Source organism: Ovis aries, chromosome 16, assembly GCF_016772045.2.
Source record: "Ovis aries strain OAR_USU_Benz2616 breed Rambouillet chromosome 16, ARS-UI_Ramb_v3.0, whole genome shotgun sequence".
Lineage (NCBI taxonomy): Eukaryota > Metazoa > Chordata > Mammalia > Artiodactyla > Bovidae > Ovis > Ovis aries.
In genome coordinates this window covers 28,832,107-28,851,553 of record NC_056069.1, presented here as the reverse complement: position 1 = coordinate 28,851,553, position 19,447 = coordinate 28,832,107, and the positions used below count along the sequence as shown (strand labels likewise).

Below are 19,447 nucleotides of genomic sequence, written 5' to 3'. Positions count from 1 at the left end.
TCTGGTTTGAAAATCAAACTCCCAACTTACCACCTGTGACTGAGGTCAGTTCACTTGGTCTCTCAGGCTTCTTTTTCCTCATGAGCAAGTTGCAGATAGTGGCAGTATCTATTGTTTAGGGTTCTTATGAGGTTTAAGCTCAGTTATGTGTAAAAATACACACCTGGTACTTAGACATTATCTTGTATCTGTTAGGTAAACTACTAGCAATATTTTTTAAACATAAAACCAGTAGACAAGTTGCTATCATGACTCAAAGGTCATGCTGTTCACTCTCCAAGGCACAGGACCTATTTCTCAGTCTCAAGCATCTTTGAGTCAGTATGCTATGAACTAGAGTCAACTCTGCAACCAATGTCCACATTTAGATCTCTCTTTGGAAGGAATGATGCTAAAGCTGAAACTCCAGTACTTTGGCCACCTCATGCGAAGAGTTGACTTATTGGAAAAGACCCTGATGCTGGGAGGGATTGGGGGAAGGAGGAGAAGGGGATGACGGAGGATGAGATGGCTGGATGGCATCACGGACTCGATGGACGTGAGTCTGAGTGAACTCCGGGAGTTGGTGATGGACAAGGAGGCCTGGCGTGCTGCGATTCATGGGGTCACAAAGAGTCAGACACGACTGAGCAACTGAACTGAAAAGAGACATTCTGTCCCCAAAGAGATGAACTTTTAAAAAGGCCACAGGAAAAGAAAAAATAATAAGCAACAAAACAGAAATGTTGTTAAGCACAATTCAAATAAACAAGGTGAAAGTATATGAAAACATTCTCTTTATGAAGTACCTTTAAAATCCTAGTAATAACAATAAGAAGAAAGCCAACGGTTCCTAAAAAACTTAAGTACACCTTCAGATTTAAATTCTATATTTCAATAAAGGCAGTTCCTAAAACCAAACTTTAGATGGAAAGGCAACCAAAACAACAGGCTACCATGAAAAGGGTCACAGCTCAGAGACACTGTGTTTCAAAGAAAAGTAAAAGTGAAGGTCGGTCAGTCTTGTCCGACTCTTTGCGATCCCATGGACTATACAGTCCATGGAATTCTCCAGGCCAGAATACTGGAGTGGATAGCCTTTCCCTGGAACTTCCTGACCCAGGGATCAAACCCAGGTCTTCTGCATTGCAGGCGGATTCTTTACCAGCTGAGCCACAAGGGAAGCCCAAAGTTAATGTCATTTTTTTTTTTTTTTGAGTAAAATCAAATCCAGACTTAAATAAGGAACAATTGTATTCCAAACATCTACTGCAATAGGGGAAATGCTGCAAGCTTTGGATCTACAGGCATCTCAATGTCAAATAGAATAAAACAATTTTATAAGAAAGGATAAGAGGGCTGGAAGGAACTCTTGAGAAGAAATGAAGCTTTTACCCAGTGGTAAAAGCAGACAGCACCATTGGACTGGGGTAATGCATGTACTGTTTGCACAGACTGGGGGCAAGCCAAAGTCCAGGGGTCTGAGAGGAAAAGAAAAGTATGACTCAGGTTCGATCAGGCCAAGGCAGACAGGGTGTTGTGTTAGTTGCTCAGTCATGTCCGACTCGTTTGTGACCCCATGGACTGTAGACCACCAGGCTCCTCTGTCCATGGAAAACTCAGGCAAGAATATTGGAGTGGGATGCCATTCCTTCTCCAGGGGATCTTCCTAACCCAGAGATCGAACCTGGGTCTCCGCACTGCAGGCAGATTCTTCACCATCTGAGCCACCAGGGAAGCCCCAAGGCAGACAGTGAGTAATGGACAGCTGTGAACACCTGCTCTCTTGGATACTGTAGGAACACTGGTTTTAATAGCAGTTATCAGAACAAAAGAGTGGCTAGGAGTGAAACCCTCCAAACAGGTTAAATAAGTAAATAATCAGCCTGACATCAACTAAAAGTCCAATTTTTACTCTTTCTGTGGGCACCTGATCCTTTTTGCACCTGAGCTCCAGCTATACAGGATAAATGAGGGATGTGCTCCTGCCAGCGTTACCAGGTTAATGAATAGATTTGCAAACTTATGTCCTTACATAAATCTCTCTTAAAGAAACACTCCGTCGTAACAAAGGAAACCAACCATTAAAACTTGTGAAAAGTAAACCAACAGGCAGCAACACAGGAGGGTGATGATTCCTTTTTACAAGAAGGAATACACTCCAAATACTAGAGTGGAGACCTCTGGAAAGAAACAGGAGTGGCACAAAGTCATAAAGATGTTCTTCTGTCAGAAAACTCACTGCGAACATTCCAGTGGTATCAGATTTCAGGGAGGGCACACCTTTTACTCACATTAAACAGAAACAGGGAAACCTTTCTTAAGACTAGAGGACAGTTAAAGACTGGACATAGGATTGGATAAAACTTATCAGTGACTTAATAAACAGGATTAGAATTCTAATTATACTTCTAATATTGTTTCTAAAACAGATAACTACTCTGGCTCTGAGATTACTTTTAAAACACTGGAATCCAAAACTGTGAGGAGAAAGCAGGCCTGCATTTTATTTCAGGATTCTTTACTTGTTTATCCATAGCACCGTCCCTGACTTATAGGTAACATCCTAGGTTACAGTCCATGGGGTCGCAAAGAGTCGGACATGACTGAGCGACTTCACCTTCAAAGGTCTTCCAGTAGATACATGAATTCTCCTCTCAAGGCAGAGTGACTTGAATGGCTGTACCAGCAATGTCTGAGGACAGCAGAAGAGCATCTGCAAATTAAAATGAACCCTCCCTTCTCTTCAGCTGTCTTTCTTCTAGAGAACTTTTCTTAACCCTCCCAGCTGGACTGGCCGCCTCCTCCCTGCACTGGAGTACCTCACAGTGTTTTAGCTGTGTGAGATACTGGTGTGTTTCTCCTACCAGACTGTGAGCAGAATTTAGTACTTCATAAGGCAAAATACAGTAGCTTAATTAAAAATAAAAGTTATCTGGGCATTATATTATTTGAAACATGAAACATAATACATTTACCAGTCATTGATATGCTATGACTCTCCAAGGTAAGGTTAGAGTATTTTGTCGTCATTTCTTCCTGGACAGGCAGACTTATAATAGGTACAGCCTTTGTCTTCATTTCTTCCTGGACAGGCAGACTTGTAATAGGTGCAGCCTTTGTCATCATTTCTTCCTCGACAGGTAGACTTGTAATAGGTGCAGCTGTAAGAAAAAGAACATATGATTACATATTATTATCAAGGTTAAATGACTGCATAAAAGCTATTTCACAGCAGCTAAAATACTGTATTGTGTATACACAATGTTAATGAAAAATGTTTTCAGGAATCTCTGATTCATTATGTTTAATATGCTCCATAGACATTTAGAAATACATTGGGCTAATGAATGCAACAAAATTTCCAGTCTTTCTATATTTTTTTCCTGAAAAATCCCTACTGACTTGTATCAGTTGACTTAAAAAGAAAAAAACTTTCCTTATCCTACAATTTGTCATTTCTTTCTAAAACATAAATGAAGACATTGGGAACTTAGATAAAGAGTGCCAGAGATAAAGACATCGAAAGGCAGAGAGAAGATGAGAGGACAAAAAAAGGACAGACAGGTCATAATAAAGGACATAAAAGGTGAAGACAGAGAGAGTGTACTGCGGGCTGGAGGACAGACAGCACACAATACGTGCACAGGAAAGTCTGTGCTGCTGCTTTCCAGCTATGGGGACAGTACAGCCTTGTTTGTTTCTGTTTTCAGTTGTTAAGTCGTGTCCAACTCTTTGCTGACCCCATCAACTGTAGCCTACCAGGATCCTCTATCCATGGGATTTCCCAGGCAAGAATACTAGAGTGGGTGGCCATTTCCTTCTCCAGGGGATCTTCCTGACCCAGGGATAGAACCCGCATCTCCTGCATTGGCAGGCAGGTTCTTTACCACTGAGCCACCAGGAGAGCCCAAATAAGGAGAGTCCTTATTCCAAAAATTCTACTGTAATCAGGGAAATGCTATGAGCTTTGGATCTACAGGCATCTTAGTGTCAAACAGAAAAAAAAAACACTTTTATTGTATACAGAGGGGTAAGAGGACTGGAAAGAACTTTTAAGAAGCAATGGGGCAACCTAGTGGGGAAAAGACCGTAGCACTGGACTGCGGTCATGCGTTATTGCTTGCTCAGACTGGGGGCAAGCCGAAGGTCAGGGGTCTGAGAGGAAAAGAAAAGCCTGATTCCAATTTGATCAGGCCAAGGCAGACAGTGAGTAATGGACAGCTGTGAACACCTGCTCTCTTGGATACTGTAGGAACACTGGTTTTAATAGCAGTTATCAGAACAAAAGAGTGGCTAGGAGTGAAACCCTCCAAACAGGTTAAGTAAGTAAATAATCAGCCTGACATCAACTAAAAGTCCAATTTTTACTCTTTCTGTGGGCACCTGATCCTTTTTGCACCTGAGCTCCAGCTATACAGGATAAATGAGGGATGTGCTCCTGCCAGCATTACCAGGTTAACGAATAGATTTGCAAACTTATGTCCTTACATAAATCTCTCTTAAAGAAACACTCCGTCGTAACAAAGGAAACCAACCATTAAAACTTGTGAAAAGTAAACCAACAGGCACACAACACAGGAGGGTGATGATTCCTTTTGGCAAGAAGGAATACACTCCAAATACTAGAGTGGGGACCTCTGGAAAGAAACAGGAGTGGCACAAAGTCATAAAGATGTTCTTCTGTCAGAAAACTCACTGCGAACATCCCAGTGGTATCAGATTTCAGGGAGGGCACACCTTTTACTCACATTAAACAGAAACAGGGAAACCTTTCTTAAGACTAAGGGACAGTTAAAGACTGGACACAGGATTGGATAAAACTTATCAGTGACTTAATAAACAGGATTAGAATTCTAATTATACTTCTAATATTGTTACTAAAACAGATAACATTTAAAAGGCTCTGAGATTGCTTTTTAAAACGCTGGAATCCAAAACTGTGAGGAGAAAGCAGGCCTGCAATTTTATTTCAGGATTCATTACTTGTTTTTCCTACCACTGTCCCTGGCTCATAGACGACATCTTTAATTTATTTGTCTAAAGGTCTTCCAGTAGATACCTGAATTCTCCTCTCAAGGCAGAGTGACTTGAATGGCTGTACCAGCAAGGCCTGAGGACAGCAGAAGAGCATCTGCAAATTAAAATGAACCCTCCCCTCTCCTCAGCTGTCCTTTTAGACAGCCTTCCTTAACCCTCCCAGCTGGACTGGCCACCTCCTCCCTGCACTGGGGCACACTGTCCTCATCACACTCGACTCCCATCTCACTCTATTATAACTGTATCAGGTAGTGGTGTGTTTCTTTCTCCAGACTGTGAGTAGAGATTAGTACTCCATAAGGAAAATACAGTGGCTTAATTAAATATAAAAAATTATCCGGTTATTAAATTATTAGAAACTTGATGCATTTACCAGTCACTGATAGGTTATGACTCTCCAAAGAAAGATTAGAGTACTCTGTCATCATTTCTTCCTGGACAGGTAGACTTGTAAAAGGTGCAGCTGTAAGAAAAAGAACACGTGATTACGTATTATTATCACGGTTAAATGAGCGCCTAAAAGCTACTTCACACAACAGCTAAAATGCTGTACTGTATACTATTAATGAAAAATAATGTTTTCAGGAAACTCTCATTCACTAGGTCTTCTATGTTCCATAGACATTCAGAAATACACTGAGCTACTAAATGTACCAACATTTCCCATCTTTCTATATTATTTTTTTACTGAAAAATCCCTGCTGCTTTACATCAAGCGGCTTAAAAACAAACCTTTTCTCATCCTATGATTTGTAATTTCTTTATAAAATGTAAATGATGACATTGAGGAATTAGACAAAGAGCACCGGGGTGGGGGTGGAGGCCTAGAAAGGCAGAGAGAAGGTAAGAGGACAAAGAGGGACAGAGAGACCATAATAAAGGACATTAAAAAAGGAAGAAGAGAGAGCGTGCCAGCTGCTAGAGGACAGGGAACACACAGTGGGTCCACAGGAGAGGCTGCGCTGCTCTTTGCTTTCCAGCTACGTTCACAGTCCAGTCTGCCCTCTACCAAACCGACTTCAGTCTTGCTCTATCACTCATCTCTTCTTTTGAAAACTTTCATCAAAAAAAGCAAGGTTTCTGTTTCCGTCTGTCGCATTCCCCTCAAAGATTGCTTTAAAAAAAAAAAAAAACCAGCTATTCTCTCCTTGTCTTTAGGACACAGACATTACCTCCCAGGAAGACTACCCCAACTCTATCAAACAAGGCAGAGAAGGAAAAAGGCTCATTACTGTAAACTTGACTGTATTCTGAAAATTTTTCATTTACTTTAAATTAAACTTGGGCCTGTTCTATACCACATTTTTTTAAATTCTCTGCTTAAAAAGTTATTCCATTTGCAAGATTAGATTTCTAGTTGTTTCTTTTTCTAACATGTATGAAAAATGTTACCAAAGCAAGTTATCCCTTTTGTTGCTTCAACTTACACACCGCCTTTACAATATTGCCTAATTTTTTAAAAAAGTACTTTGCAGAACCTAACTCTCCAATATACCATGTTACAAAAATTTGGTCACTTCTAATACAGTCTTGGAAGGTAGGATGCAGTTTCTCATAAAATCATCCTTTAACAAATAACATACCTAAATCACACTGCTCTCCAGGGCTTCCCTGGTGGCTCAGCTGGTAAAGAACCCGCCTGCAATGAGGGAAACCTGGGTTTGATCCCTGGGCCGGGAAGATCCCCTGGAGAAGGGAGCAGCTACCCACTCCAGTATTGTGCCCTAGAGGATTCCATGGACTGTATAGTATATGTACGCTTTATATTTATGTTGGGCTTCCCCAGTGGCTCAGATGGTAAAGAATCCACCTGCAATGAGGAGACCTGGGTTCTATCCCTGGGTTGGGAAGATCCCCTGGAGGAGGACATAGAATTCACTCCAGTATTCTTGCCTGGAGAATCCCCAAAGACAGAGGAGCCTAACTCTCCAATAAGCCATGGTCTGAAGATTTGATCACTTCTAATACAATCTTAGAAGGTGGAATGCAGTTTCTCATATCCTTTAACAAATAACATACCTAAATCACACTGCTCTCTGACAGTGATTATTTAGGAAAATATGCCCTGAGTTTCTCACTAGGCTGTCAAGAATACAAACTTCTCCTTCATCCACACTTAATATTTATTCATTCATATTCTCTGTCACTCTCTCAAACACACAGACATTGCCAAAAAGTTTATCAACATGAAAGTTCCTTTTTTTGTTGTTATTGGGCATAGCTCACTTAGAGGTTGCATTAAAGAGAAAGTATCTCAAGGAGATCAAGACAGATGCTCCACTCTGTCCTCTCTTCTGTGAAGCCTGCAGACACAAGCTTGGATATTTGTACTTCCTTTGCTCAGGAGGCCTTTCCACTTGGCCTAGCCTACTGTAGAGTGGAATACCATCATGAAGGTCTTCAACACACTCTATCCCTGAAATAAGCTCATAACCTTTTGAGATGGTCTGACATTTATTATCATTATTATTATCCACACTATCAACAACAATATGAGTGACATAAGCTGGAAGAAACACCGTCATTCTCATTTCACTTAAATAAGTGAACATATAGAGCATACATGCAGGATGTCAATATGGGATATAAAGCTACATGGATCATAATGATATTGACTGAGGCCTACCATTTGTGACAGAAGGTCATTAAAATTTCAGAGTAGCAACCATTCATAATGTTGAGCATAACTACCCTGTGTGCTGTATACAAGCTTGCATGTGATCTATAGAATATGAAGCATGATCTACATCTTTGAATGACTCTGGTGGTGGAAGAGAGCTGGAGATAACACACCAGGGAGATAAGGCCAGGTTATCTTCACATTTTGCATCATCAGGACGTGGATGGATGGGTCCACCCAGGGCCTACATTAGAGCAAGAAGTAAAAAAGAGGTCTAGGCTTGGCTTGGGCAAAAATCTGAATTTACAAAAGTTGAAGGAATAAGAGAAAAAAGAAAAAGCAAGCTTAAAGAGTAGGAAAACTGGGATAATTCCAGTTATTCTAGCTGTTGTGACTACTTCCAATTGCCAGCTCCTATATTAAAAATACAACCAGACATCCATAAACCAGCCATCACCTGTATCCTAACTTCATATTGCCTTTAAAGCATTCATGATCAGGCTCCAGATTCCACTGAAGTCCCAAGTGCAAAGGGCATATCTAACTGTTGTGAATTTTGTCTTGGGAAGAGTCTTCAATACAAGAGCAGGGCAGTTTGCACAAGGTGTCAGAATAGCAGAGTGAGAAGTTCTTTGTTTAGCCAAGATATGTTTTAATCAAAAAAGTGAGAATGTAAACCTTACTGCTTTCAGTAGGACGGCAGGCTAACTCAGCCAACGATGGTGTTTGAGGGAAATTGGCAGGAGAGTCAGGCAGATGTGGTTTGAATACTTCCCTGAAAGGGGCAGGCTGAGTCACAAAAGAGAAGTACACAAAACAGAGAGGCAGAAATTTGTATACTGATCCAACTACTGCCACCAACGTGTTCCTTGGGGCTTCGTTTCATAGAGGAAAGAAAGGAAGATCAGAAAAGCTGCATAATACTGATGGCAGAACATCACTCAGAGATCAGAACACACGTTACTCAAGTTGCCATGCTCACTGATTTCTTAGTCATTGCTGGAGGGGTTCCACTCGGTATTCTTTTACAGGTAGTGGCCAAAATGCCAACATAAGAGAGTAGTTAGCTTCTAGTAGTTGTGCCAAAGATGAAAACATTTTCTTTCTCTCCTCAAGGAACTGGGTTTCCCAGGCAGCACAATGGTAAAGGGTCCACCAGCCAATGCAGAAGGTGCAAAAAACGAGGGTTCGATCCCTGGGTGGGGAAGATCCCCTGGAGAAGGAAATGGCAATCCACTCCAGTATTCTTGCCTGGAGAATTCCATGGACAGAGGAGACTTGAGGGCTACATTCTGGGGGTAACAAAGAGTCACACATGACTGAGTGACTGAGCATGCACACCACACTTGGCAAATGGAGCATGAAGCTGTTGCGTCAAAAAATTGAGTAACATGTAATTTTCACCTGTTATTATTGTTTCATGGAAAATCGCAAAATGGTCTCTACTTAGATATCTTCAACATGTTACCTTTTAAAATAGGCATTGCTGGAAGGGTTCATAATTTACACTATTAATATTTTTAAATGAAATAAGTATGCCATGCTTTCTACCTAATATTAACGAAACATTTTCACATATTTAAATGGGGCCCTACTCAATTGAAGTAAATTCGGAAAAAAAAAGAGATCAGTTCAGTTCAATCGCACAGTTGTGTCTGACTCTGTGACCGTATGGACTGCAGCAAGCCAGGCCTCCCTGTCATCACCAACTCCCAGAGTTTACCCAAACTCATGTCCATTGAGTTGGTGATGCCATTCAGCCATCTCAACCTCTGTCATCCCCTTCTCCTCCCACCTTCAATCTTTCCCAGCAGCAGGGTCTTTTCCAATGAGTCAGCTCTTTGCACTAGGTGGCCAGAGTATTGGAGTTTCAGCTTCAACACCAGTCCTTCCAATGAACACCCAAGACTAATCTCCTTTAGGATGGACTGGGTGGATCTCCTTGCAGTCCAAGGGACTCTCAACAGTCTTCTCCAATACCACAGTTCAAAAAATTCTTCAGCGCTCACCTTTCTTTATAGTCAACTCTCACATCCATATATGACCACTGGAAAAACCATAGCCTTGACTAGACAGACCTTTGTTTACAAAGTAATGTCTCTGCTTTTTAATATGCTGTCTAGGTTGGTCATAGCTTTTCTTCCAAGGAGTAAACATCTTTTAATTTCATGGCTGCAGTCACCATCTGCAGTGATTTTGGAAACAAAGAAAATAAAAGTCTTTCACTGTTTCCACTGTTTCCCCATCTATCTGCCATGAAGTGATGAGACCAGATGCCATAATCTTAGTTTTCTGAATGCTGAGCTTTAAGCCAACATTTTCACTCTCCTCTTCCATTTTCATCAAGAGGCTCTTTAGTTCTTCTTCACTTTCTGTCATAAGGGTGGTGTCATCTGCATATCTGAAGTTATTGATATTTCTCCGGTCAATCCTGATTCCAGCTTGTGATAAGTAACACTAGAAAACTGCACTGGGTTTTAAGATTTGCTTTTTCTTAAGTCAGAAAATAAGTTCAACTATATCTCTGTTTAAGAATAAGCATTTTCTCTAACCCCTCCTGAAAAATCTCTTAAATTTTATAATCTCAAAAGGATCTGAACTCCATTTAGGAAAAAAGTGTAAGAAAAAGCTATTAGTAGGATAAACACCATTCCTTGTCTTCCTCTCTCTTATCCATATAATGTATTGATTGCTCTGCTGTGCTCTGCTTAGTCGTGCAGTCTTGTCTGACTCTTCGTGACTCCATGGACTGTAGTCCACCAGGCTCTTCTGTCCACGGGGATTCTCCAGGCAAGAATACTGGAGTGGATTGCCATGCCCTCTCCAAGGGATCTTCCCAATCCAGGGATGGAACCCAGGTCTCCCGCATTGCAGGTAGATTGTTTACTGTCTGAGTCACCAGGGAAACCTGTATTGATTGCTATCAACTGTAAAATTAACATTTTAAGAAGTCTTAATTTTAGCATTCTGATAGATAGCATTATGGGCTTCCCAGGTGGTGCTAGTGGTGAAGAACCTGCCTGCCAATGCAGGTGGATGTAACAGACTTGGGTTCGATCCCTGGGTTGGGAAGATCCCCTGGAGGAGGGTATGGCATCCCACTCTAGTACTCTTGCCTGGAGAATCCCATGGACACAGTCCATAGGGCGGCAAAGAGTCAGACAAGACTAAAGCAACTTAGCATACATATAGCATTATAAATGAGCAACCCAGTTACAGAAACAAAATAACCTAGGAATAGATAATGTATACTATTTATGAAACAAAGGTTTGGAACTCAGAATATATTTCCCCATGGAAGGAATACTACATATAACCATGAGATCCCAGGCCAAATTCTAAAAGCCATTTAAGTCATGATAAAGCTGAACTACAGCATTAAAACATCTAATTACCAATACTGCTTGTAAGCAATGCATTTAGAGTTCTACCTCTGGGTTCTAGAAATATAGTATTTCTATATTTCTATCCTCTATCTACAGCTGCATTACAAAAAAGAAGGGGAATAAGGTTACCTTGATTCCTACAGACCCCAGAGAGAGTGTGTCAAGACGTTTGGTAAGAAAATAAATTTCTGATGTGAACATTTATAAGTCAGACTTTCTAAGTCATGGACAGATAATAGTCTATATAGGGATTGCATATTTTTTTTACATAGTATGGGAACTATTAGACAAGAAGGTCATTTTTAGATTCACTTTTAAAAAATTAAAAAAAAACAATTTAAAAGCTTAATGACAAAAGCAACGTATACCTTTACACAGCCTTATAAACCTACTTTTAAAACTTGGTCACACAGAAATGCAAATTGAACTTCTCTTTAAACATGATGTTTGCAATACAATATATTTTGAAGGGGAGTGTGGAAACCCATATTTTAAACTTCCTTTACCATCAAGATATTTTAACAGTGAACTTATGCCAAATAAAACTAGCATTTCTGCTCTTTCTAGAGACTTGAGTTTTTAAATGTTTCACTGACTAGCTTATTCTTTGGAGACTGAGATATTGTTTGATGGTTTTCAACTAGGGGTGATTCTGCCCCCCCCCCCCCACCATCACCATGCCCAGGGAATACTTAGCAATGTCTGGAGACATTCGAGTTGTAACAGTTTGTAGGGTACTACTTGTATCTAGTAGGTTTTATTAGTTTCATAGGGTTGCTATACCAAATTACCACAAATACGGTGCCATAAAACAACAGAAGTTTATTTTCTCATAATTCTAGAGGCTAGAAGCCTGAAATCAATGTGCAAGGCCTTGTTGCTTCTAAAGGTGCTCGGCAAGGATTCTTTCTTGCCTCTCCTAGCTTCTGGGGTGGGTGGGTCAGGGGGAGGGTGAGAGGATAAAAGAAAGAGAGAGAGAGAGAGAGAAAGTATGTGCGTGTTCAGTCACTACGTCGTGTCCCACTCTTTGCAACCTCAAAGGTTTTACAGTGTAAAACCCAATTAGCAGAGATGTTAGCTGAGGACACCTGGTCATAGATGGCAGTAGTGACCTGGTGACCATCCACAGAAAGAAGGGCCTTAACTTCCACCCACATTTTCTTTCTTGTATTGTCTTGTATGTATTTATATATCTTCACAATTTTTCCCTCTTCTTTTCATTTCTCCCTTTATTTATATAGGGTATGGCGGTTTAGTCTCTAAGTTGTATCCTGCTTTTTGCCACCCCATGGACAGTAGCTCACCAGGCTCCTCTGCCCATGGGATTTCCAGGCAAGAATTACTGGAGTAGGTTGCCATTTCCTTCTCCAGGGAATCATCCCAAACCAGGGATTAAACCCTCCTGCGTTTCCTGCAAGGACAGGCAGATTCTCTACCACTGAGCAACCTGGGGAGCCCCTGGCAGCGTTCTTGGGATGCCCTGCCTTGTAGCTGCATCACTCCAGTCTCTGGCTCCATCTTTATTTGGCCATCTTTCCTCTGTGCGTCTGTGTCTCTTTATCCAAATCTCCCTTTCCTTGCTTTCATAAAAACCAGTCACTGGGTTAAGGGTCCACCCTAATCTAGTATGACCTCATTTTACCATAATTACATCTACAAAGACCCTACTCTCAAGTTCACTTTCACAGGTACCAATGGTCAAGGCTTGAACACTTGAGGGGATGGGGACACAACACACCCACTCACAGGTAGAGACCAGTGATACTGCCAAGCATTCAGAAGGACGCCCCCACCTCCACCCCTGCACTGCCCCAGCGGAGAATCTTCCAGCCCCAAAGGTCAATACGGCCAAGGTTGAGAAACCCTGATTTCAAAACAGGTACATCTTCAACCCTGATTTCTCAACGCAGTATTTAAAAATCTTCATATGGCCCTGTGGCTCTGAGTTCCTATTTTACAGGTTTAGGTGCAGCTCTTTTAAAGTGTGAACTTTTCTTGCACCCTTCCTGGCTGGGGCCTATTTTGAGAACTTGTTACAAAGAGGCACCAAGTGCTGCATGTGGTTTTAAAATGCAAACCAAGAAACCAGTTACAGTCATTAGCTAGCTCCAGGCTCTTGGCTACCTCACAGAAGCACTCTAAGCTTCAAGATCAATCAGATGAGACATTCAAATTCCTTTTCAGGATCTCAGAAATGTAATTATGAGGCTGTCATAAAAAATATTCTATTTTGAGAGCAGGGATACATTAGTAATGATAAAACCACAATAACTTTACAGATAACAGAAAAATATTATTTCCAAGTAAAAGAGACATACCATTTTTAAACATAATATCTATTATTTCTATACTAAAATATATTGAGATGTGCCTGAATAGTGACGTTTTATTGGCAGTAGAGAGTTTATTTTTAGTAAAATACAGTGAGGTTTTTTTTTCTTCTATGTCAGTGTGTGTGTCCAAAGTTGTTTATTTCTAAGGTTCACCTAATATTGCGAAATATGTGAGGCCAGCTATACAAAAGTAACTTGAAACGATTACAGTCCAGGACAAACAGTCTCAACACTTATAATCTGTCTCTGTTGGAGGACAAATACTCCTTTGATAAACAGTACCTAGTTATATAAACCAATGACTGTTTCTCAACTATACTTGTGGTGTATCAGTCAACTCAAGAGTTCTCAGGGGTAACTTTTTTTTTTTTTTTGCTTCTTTTCAAGTCATCTTAAACTAACAGAAAAGTTTTAAGTTTAGAATAAAGAATGTTTCCCCCAATGGAGAACAACTTGCTGACCTAAAGACCCACTTGACCCTGGAAAAAATACAGTATATTTCCTAAAAAGGACACACCTTGCAACACCCCAATACTGCTGTGAAAATCAGAAAATTAGCATTTTATGCCCTCTGATCTCATCCCACACTTTATCGGAGTTTCAACAATAGCCTTTATAATGTACTTTTTATTCAAAGGTTTCAGCTCAGAATCACATGAGCTGCCTTGAGCCACCATGTCCCTCTATTCTCTTCACTCTCACAGCTTTGGTCTCTCCTGACATTTATGACGTTGATGCTTATGGAAGTTCCAGGATAGTTACGTTGTAATACAATTAGATTCAGAGCAGACATCTTTGGCAGGAATATCACAGAGGAGACATTGCCTTCCTCTCACGGCATCCTATCAGATGACACACAATTTTTATTTTTTTCCTTAGTGATTTACACTTTGATCATTTGACTCAAGTGATGTCAGCCGGGATTCTCCACTTTATTCTTTTCCTTTTCTCATTAATACTTTGTGGCAAGTTACTTCCCAAAACTTTGTGGGAAGTTACTTTGAAACTGAAGAAGGAAATGACAACCCACTCCAGTATTCTTACCTAGAGAATTCCATGGACAGAGAAGCCTGGCAGGCTACAGCCCATAGGGTCACAAAGAGTCGGACATGACTGCACAATTATCACTCTCTCACCCACTTTGAAACTATATAATTTGTGCCTCATCAAACTTTCAATTGACTCAATTAGTTAAGTGTGTACTCATGAATACCTATATAAATCAACGGACATTTTTCAGTAGCTAGGGATACTAGTCCATCAGTATTATTATTTACTTTGATGCTCTGTTTATCAAGTAGGAGCCCCTTCCCTCTGGCTTCTGTATCCTTTTCACATTACTTACCATTCTTTGAACATTTCATTGCTTTCTGGCACATAAGGGTCCAAGCTTATCACATCCTCTCCCCACTCCAGTCCTAAAATCAGCCATTTCTATATAACGTTCTAGTAATTATTAGGAAGAAATGTATTTAGAATCAAGATTTGGGTACTAAGTATGCTCATCACTATGGGAAAATCGTTGCTCCATTTCAGTGGACAGAGCTAAGAAATCATTGTGTATATTCATATACACAGATGCATAACGTATTTATATACACCTATATGTAATGAGAATAATATATATACAGTTGGCCATGAACAATGAGGATTCAAACTTTAAGGATCCAAGTCTACACATATTTTTTCAGTAGGAAATAATACATTACTATGTAGTCCATGGTTGATTCAATCCTTGGATGCAAAGGAACCACACTGATACAGAAGGCTGGACTATAAATTATACACAGATTAAGCTGTGTTGTAGAGTGGTCACCTGTAAATATATATGACATATATATACATTATATGGGCTTCCCAGGTGGTGTTAGCGGTAAAGAACCTGCCTGCCAAAGCAGGAGCTGCAGGTTCAGTCCTTGGGTTGGGAAGATCCCACAGAGAAGGGCATGGCAATCCAATCCAGTATTCTTGCCTGGAGAATCCCAGAGACAGAGGAGCCTGGCGGGCTACAGTCCATAGGGTCACAAAGGGTTGGACACAACTGAAGCGACTTAGCATGCATGCATGCATATGCATTATACATATATTTATACATACACATTCATATGGATGCAACCATTTATATAGATATAGAGAGAGACATAAGAGATACAGATAGATATTTAAAGTAACAACTTCACACTAATGCTGCCAGTTGCAATCTAACACCGCAAGATTCATTTTAGTCTTCCCTGTTTATTTCCTTCTCTAGAGGAAAACCTGGGTTCTATTATCCTTGCCAACTTTACTTAGATTAATCTAATCTCCCTCTGCTGCTGCCACTCATAGCTCCAAGAAGTGTCTTCCTCACCCACTCAGGCTCCAGCGGCCTGCCCGGTCTGCTCCTGCATACTTGACATGATCAGGATCAGACCCCCATGTCATGGCTGGTTAGAAGCCGTTGCTTGTAAGGCCTGAGGTCTGGCGCCACCTTTCTGCACGAACAGCCACCTCCTGTGCCTAGGGTCTAACACTTCACACAGGGCTGCTCTTCTACCTGGAGGCCATCCTGACTGGCTCAGCTTCTCATGCCCTGACCTGAAACCTCAGGTTCTCTTCACCAAGGGGGATGATTCCTGCCTTTCCCCACCTAATGGCTATTAAGACCCACTTCCCAGAAAGGAGGGAAGAAGGTGGGGACAAAAGACCAGGAAGAGGAAGAGCCAGTTGAACAATGTGTATATAATGTAATTGTAAATGTAACAATTTAGGCTCAAAATTTTGATCCATCAGATACAAACCTATTAAAGACAGGTTTATAGCCAATCTGTTCCTTTAAAGTTTAAATGCTATGAAAAGTAAAAACAGCTAAGGTTTTCTTCCTAGATACAGACTAGCAATGTCAGACAATATGTAGGTGCTTGAATAATATTTATTGCAATGAATATTTATTACTGGGCAGTTGCTCTGCATATCTCTTGAAAAGGGAGCATCGATCAAGGAAGCATGTAAGCAACAGCATCTAGAGATTAAAAACGATCATTTCAAATGACTCCCCTGCATTTTTCAGTAGATAAGCATGGCTCATTCCTTCAATTTGTTCCCCCCAAAGAGTAATAGTGGCATTTAAATATTCCCACTTATGTAATATTTCTCCTTCGATAAAGCTATTTTACATTTATTTAATTAAGAAACAGCCTAAAGGAGTTGAGTCCTTATGCCAAACTTTATTCTAGGACTCAGCCTGAGTCATCATGCCCTTCAGTCCAAATACAGTATTGCCATCTACACACTCTGCTCTCTGTCAGTGATTCCAAACTTTCATACACATACACACCCACTTCAGAGAGACAAGTGAGTATTGTGTGTAAGAGAACAGTATTTGGGGTCGGACTGAACAATGCTAAACTTCCTGCTCTACTGCTTAACTAATTATGTGTACTTGGGCAACCATTTAGCTCCTTAAATTCCAACTTCCTCATCTGAAAGTCAGAGATAATAAAAACTAACCCACAGAGCTATAAATTACATAGTGCAATGCCTGGCATGCAGTTGTTACATAGTAAATATGATATCATTTTGATATGATAAAAAACATTTATGATAAAAAAATACAATAACCATTTTTATTATTTAAATATGGCCCCCAATCTTAGACTTATAGAACATCTCTTTTCAAGTAGTTCAAAAGCACCTAGGTTAAGAAAAAAAAAAAGGCAGTAAACTTCACAATGGTCTTCAGCAAAGAGGAAGCTGAATCTTATCAAGTTCGACACAGAATCTATAAAGTGAGATGAGGCTGCCCCACAATTTTTAATTCTCCCCTGAAATGAAACGCTAACCTCATGTTTTTGATATGTCACATTCTTCCATAATTTTAGCTTGAGCGGCAGTTAAAAGTTCAGGATTTACACTACATATATACACAGACATTTGACAAAACATACGTGGCGTACATCATTCTATTTAAGACTTATTTGTTAATTTATTTCACCTTCATTTGTTTCCTACTTTTTTTTCTCTTTAGAAGTCTACTCTAAGCGTCAATTTAAACCTGACTCCCTGATATCAGTGGAATACCTATCTAACCGTGCACTCTCTAGGTCGTATCATCTTAAAGCAGTGGTTTTCAACCTGCTTAGGATCATATGATAAAACTCACATGGGAGCTTTTAAATCTCCGCACATCTAGACTGAATCCCAGGACAATTGAATCAGAATTTTTAAGGCGGGATCCACCATATCAGTATTTTTAATGCTCACTAGTAAATAGAACATACAGTCAGGTTGAAAACCAAGTTCTAGGACACATCTAAGATGCACTGGTCCTCAGAAGGGCAATACTCTCAGGTGAATGACAGGTGAATGGGCGATAGCCCCAGGGTGAAAAAAAAATGTCCTTGACCATTCTTTATAAGTGATATGAATGAGAAAGTGGGGCAAGGAAATTTGGAAACTGAGGCAACCCAAAATATTTTGTCTAAGTAGTTAACAGCTAGGCCTGTTAAAGTACATTTATTTAAAAATGAATAATCTTATTATTTGATTATCTTTCCATTTTTAAATACGCAAGTCTACATGCAATAAGCTCATAAAAATAAATGCCTATGAAACGTTCAAAACCTTGTGTAGAGGAAGATCCTGACTTGAGTTACTGATGGGCAATATTTGCCAAGCTAGAGGTGATCTACTATCTTAATTAGCACGAAATAAATACTCTGAAATTTATAACACAGAAACTTGCATTAGAAAGTACGTGAGATGGAATACTTTCATCATAAAAATTATAAACAGGTGAAGCTAAAATGGCAAATCTGGTGTTGCTTTGCACCAAAAATCCCTCTTTCAAAGTGTCTTACACAACCAAAAAAACAAAAACAAAAATAAACGAAAAAGCTACAGTCTTTGTTTTAAAAGACCAAGGTGTAAAAGAAGATACACACTCGCATTATCCTCCGGTCGTGGGGCTTTGTTTGGTTAGTTGGTTGGTTGGTTGTGTTGTGTTATTCAAACTCAGCTCTAAAAACCATCCTCAAAGCCAACCCGCCTGCTAGGAAGGAGGAGGTGATATTTAAGCCTCACTATCGCGACTGAGCACACACGCATCGATTCAAGTGAAGGGAGGTGGCCTGGGAAAACGTGTCTTTTAGAAATCCTGCCACTTTAGACAGGCCGAGTCTCTGTCTTGCTGCCACCCGCAACCTCCCGCCCTCTCCTAGAAACACACAAACACTGCCCTACTACCCACGTCCCCGTCTCGCGGGGCGGCCCCGTCTCCCGGCAGGTTTCGATAACCCACGCGTGGCCAATAGGCGCAGGCGGCCGTCGCCCCCACCCGCGGCCGCCAGCATCCCGGGACTTCTGCCTCCCGATCCCCGCGCGCTCTCCGCCCGCTCCTTGGCCCTGCAACCATCACACCTGTGGAGAGGCCGTCCTCCAAGCTCCGGCGCACCGCGGCGAGGAAGCACAGGAGGAGCAGCGGCAGGGACGGCGCCCGAGGCCCCCGCAGACCCTGGAGGGCGCGCATGACGCCAACAGGTCAGCCGCGGTCCTCGCACACCCACCGCCTTCGGTGCCCCGGGTCGCCGCGCACACTCGCCCGCAGCCCGGCGCCCGCTGCCAGGCCCGGGTATGGACACTCGAGAAAAGGCGGAGTGGGAGGGGCCGGCCGCCCTGCCCTCCTACGCCGAGACACTCGCACCGCGCCCGCAGCCGACCCAGAACACCGCCCGGCTCTCCATCAATTATGCAGCGCGCTGCCGCCTGCAGGCGCGCCCGGATGTGCGGTGGTCACACCGGCGCCGCCGCCTCCCCCGCCTCCGTCCTCTCCGCCCCGGCAGGTCAGGGAGGGAGGTTGCTAAAGACGCTGGCAGGCGACGCCTAGCCTATCTCCTGGGGGAGAGAGTGAAACCCTTAATATCTATAGATTCATCAGCGCACTGTATGTGCAGAGGTGCGCACACCTCTGCAGCTCACATGAACCAAGGTTCACTTATTTACTTTAGTGGGACTGAGGATGGAGAACACTCTTCCTCCCGGCCATCCTGGGTTATTAAGGAGGCTTATGTATGCGCTAGTGGAAGGCAGTGTCCCTCCGCCCTGCATCTGGG

General features: G+C 41.5%; 1 protein-coding gene across 4 annotated transcripts in view; it reads right to left on the bottom strand.

Moving 5' to 3' along the window:
- Positions 1 to 18,955, bottom strand: part of EMB (embigin) — a 58,976-nt gene extending 40,021 nt beyond the window's left edge. For all 4 annotated transcript variants that reach the window (XM_012096956.3, XM_012096957.3, XM_012096959.3 and 1 more), the window contains exons 1-3: positions 18,756 to 18,955; positions 5,393 to 5,482; positions 2,958 to 3,143 (exon numbers count right to left, since the gene is read on the bottom strand). In XM_012096956.3, the coding sequence (XP_011952346.1) occupies positions 2,958 to 3,143; positions 5,393 to 5,482; positions 18,756 to 18,864 (385 nt within the window). In that variant the 5' untranslated portion in view covers positions 18,865 to 18,955. The remainder of the gene's footprint in view (positions 1 to 2,957; positions 3,144 to 5,392; positions 5,483 to 18,755) is intronic.
- Between the last annotated feature and the right edge of the window lie 492 nt (positions 18,956 to 19,447).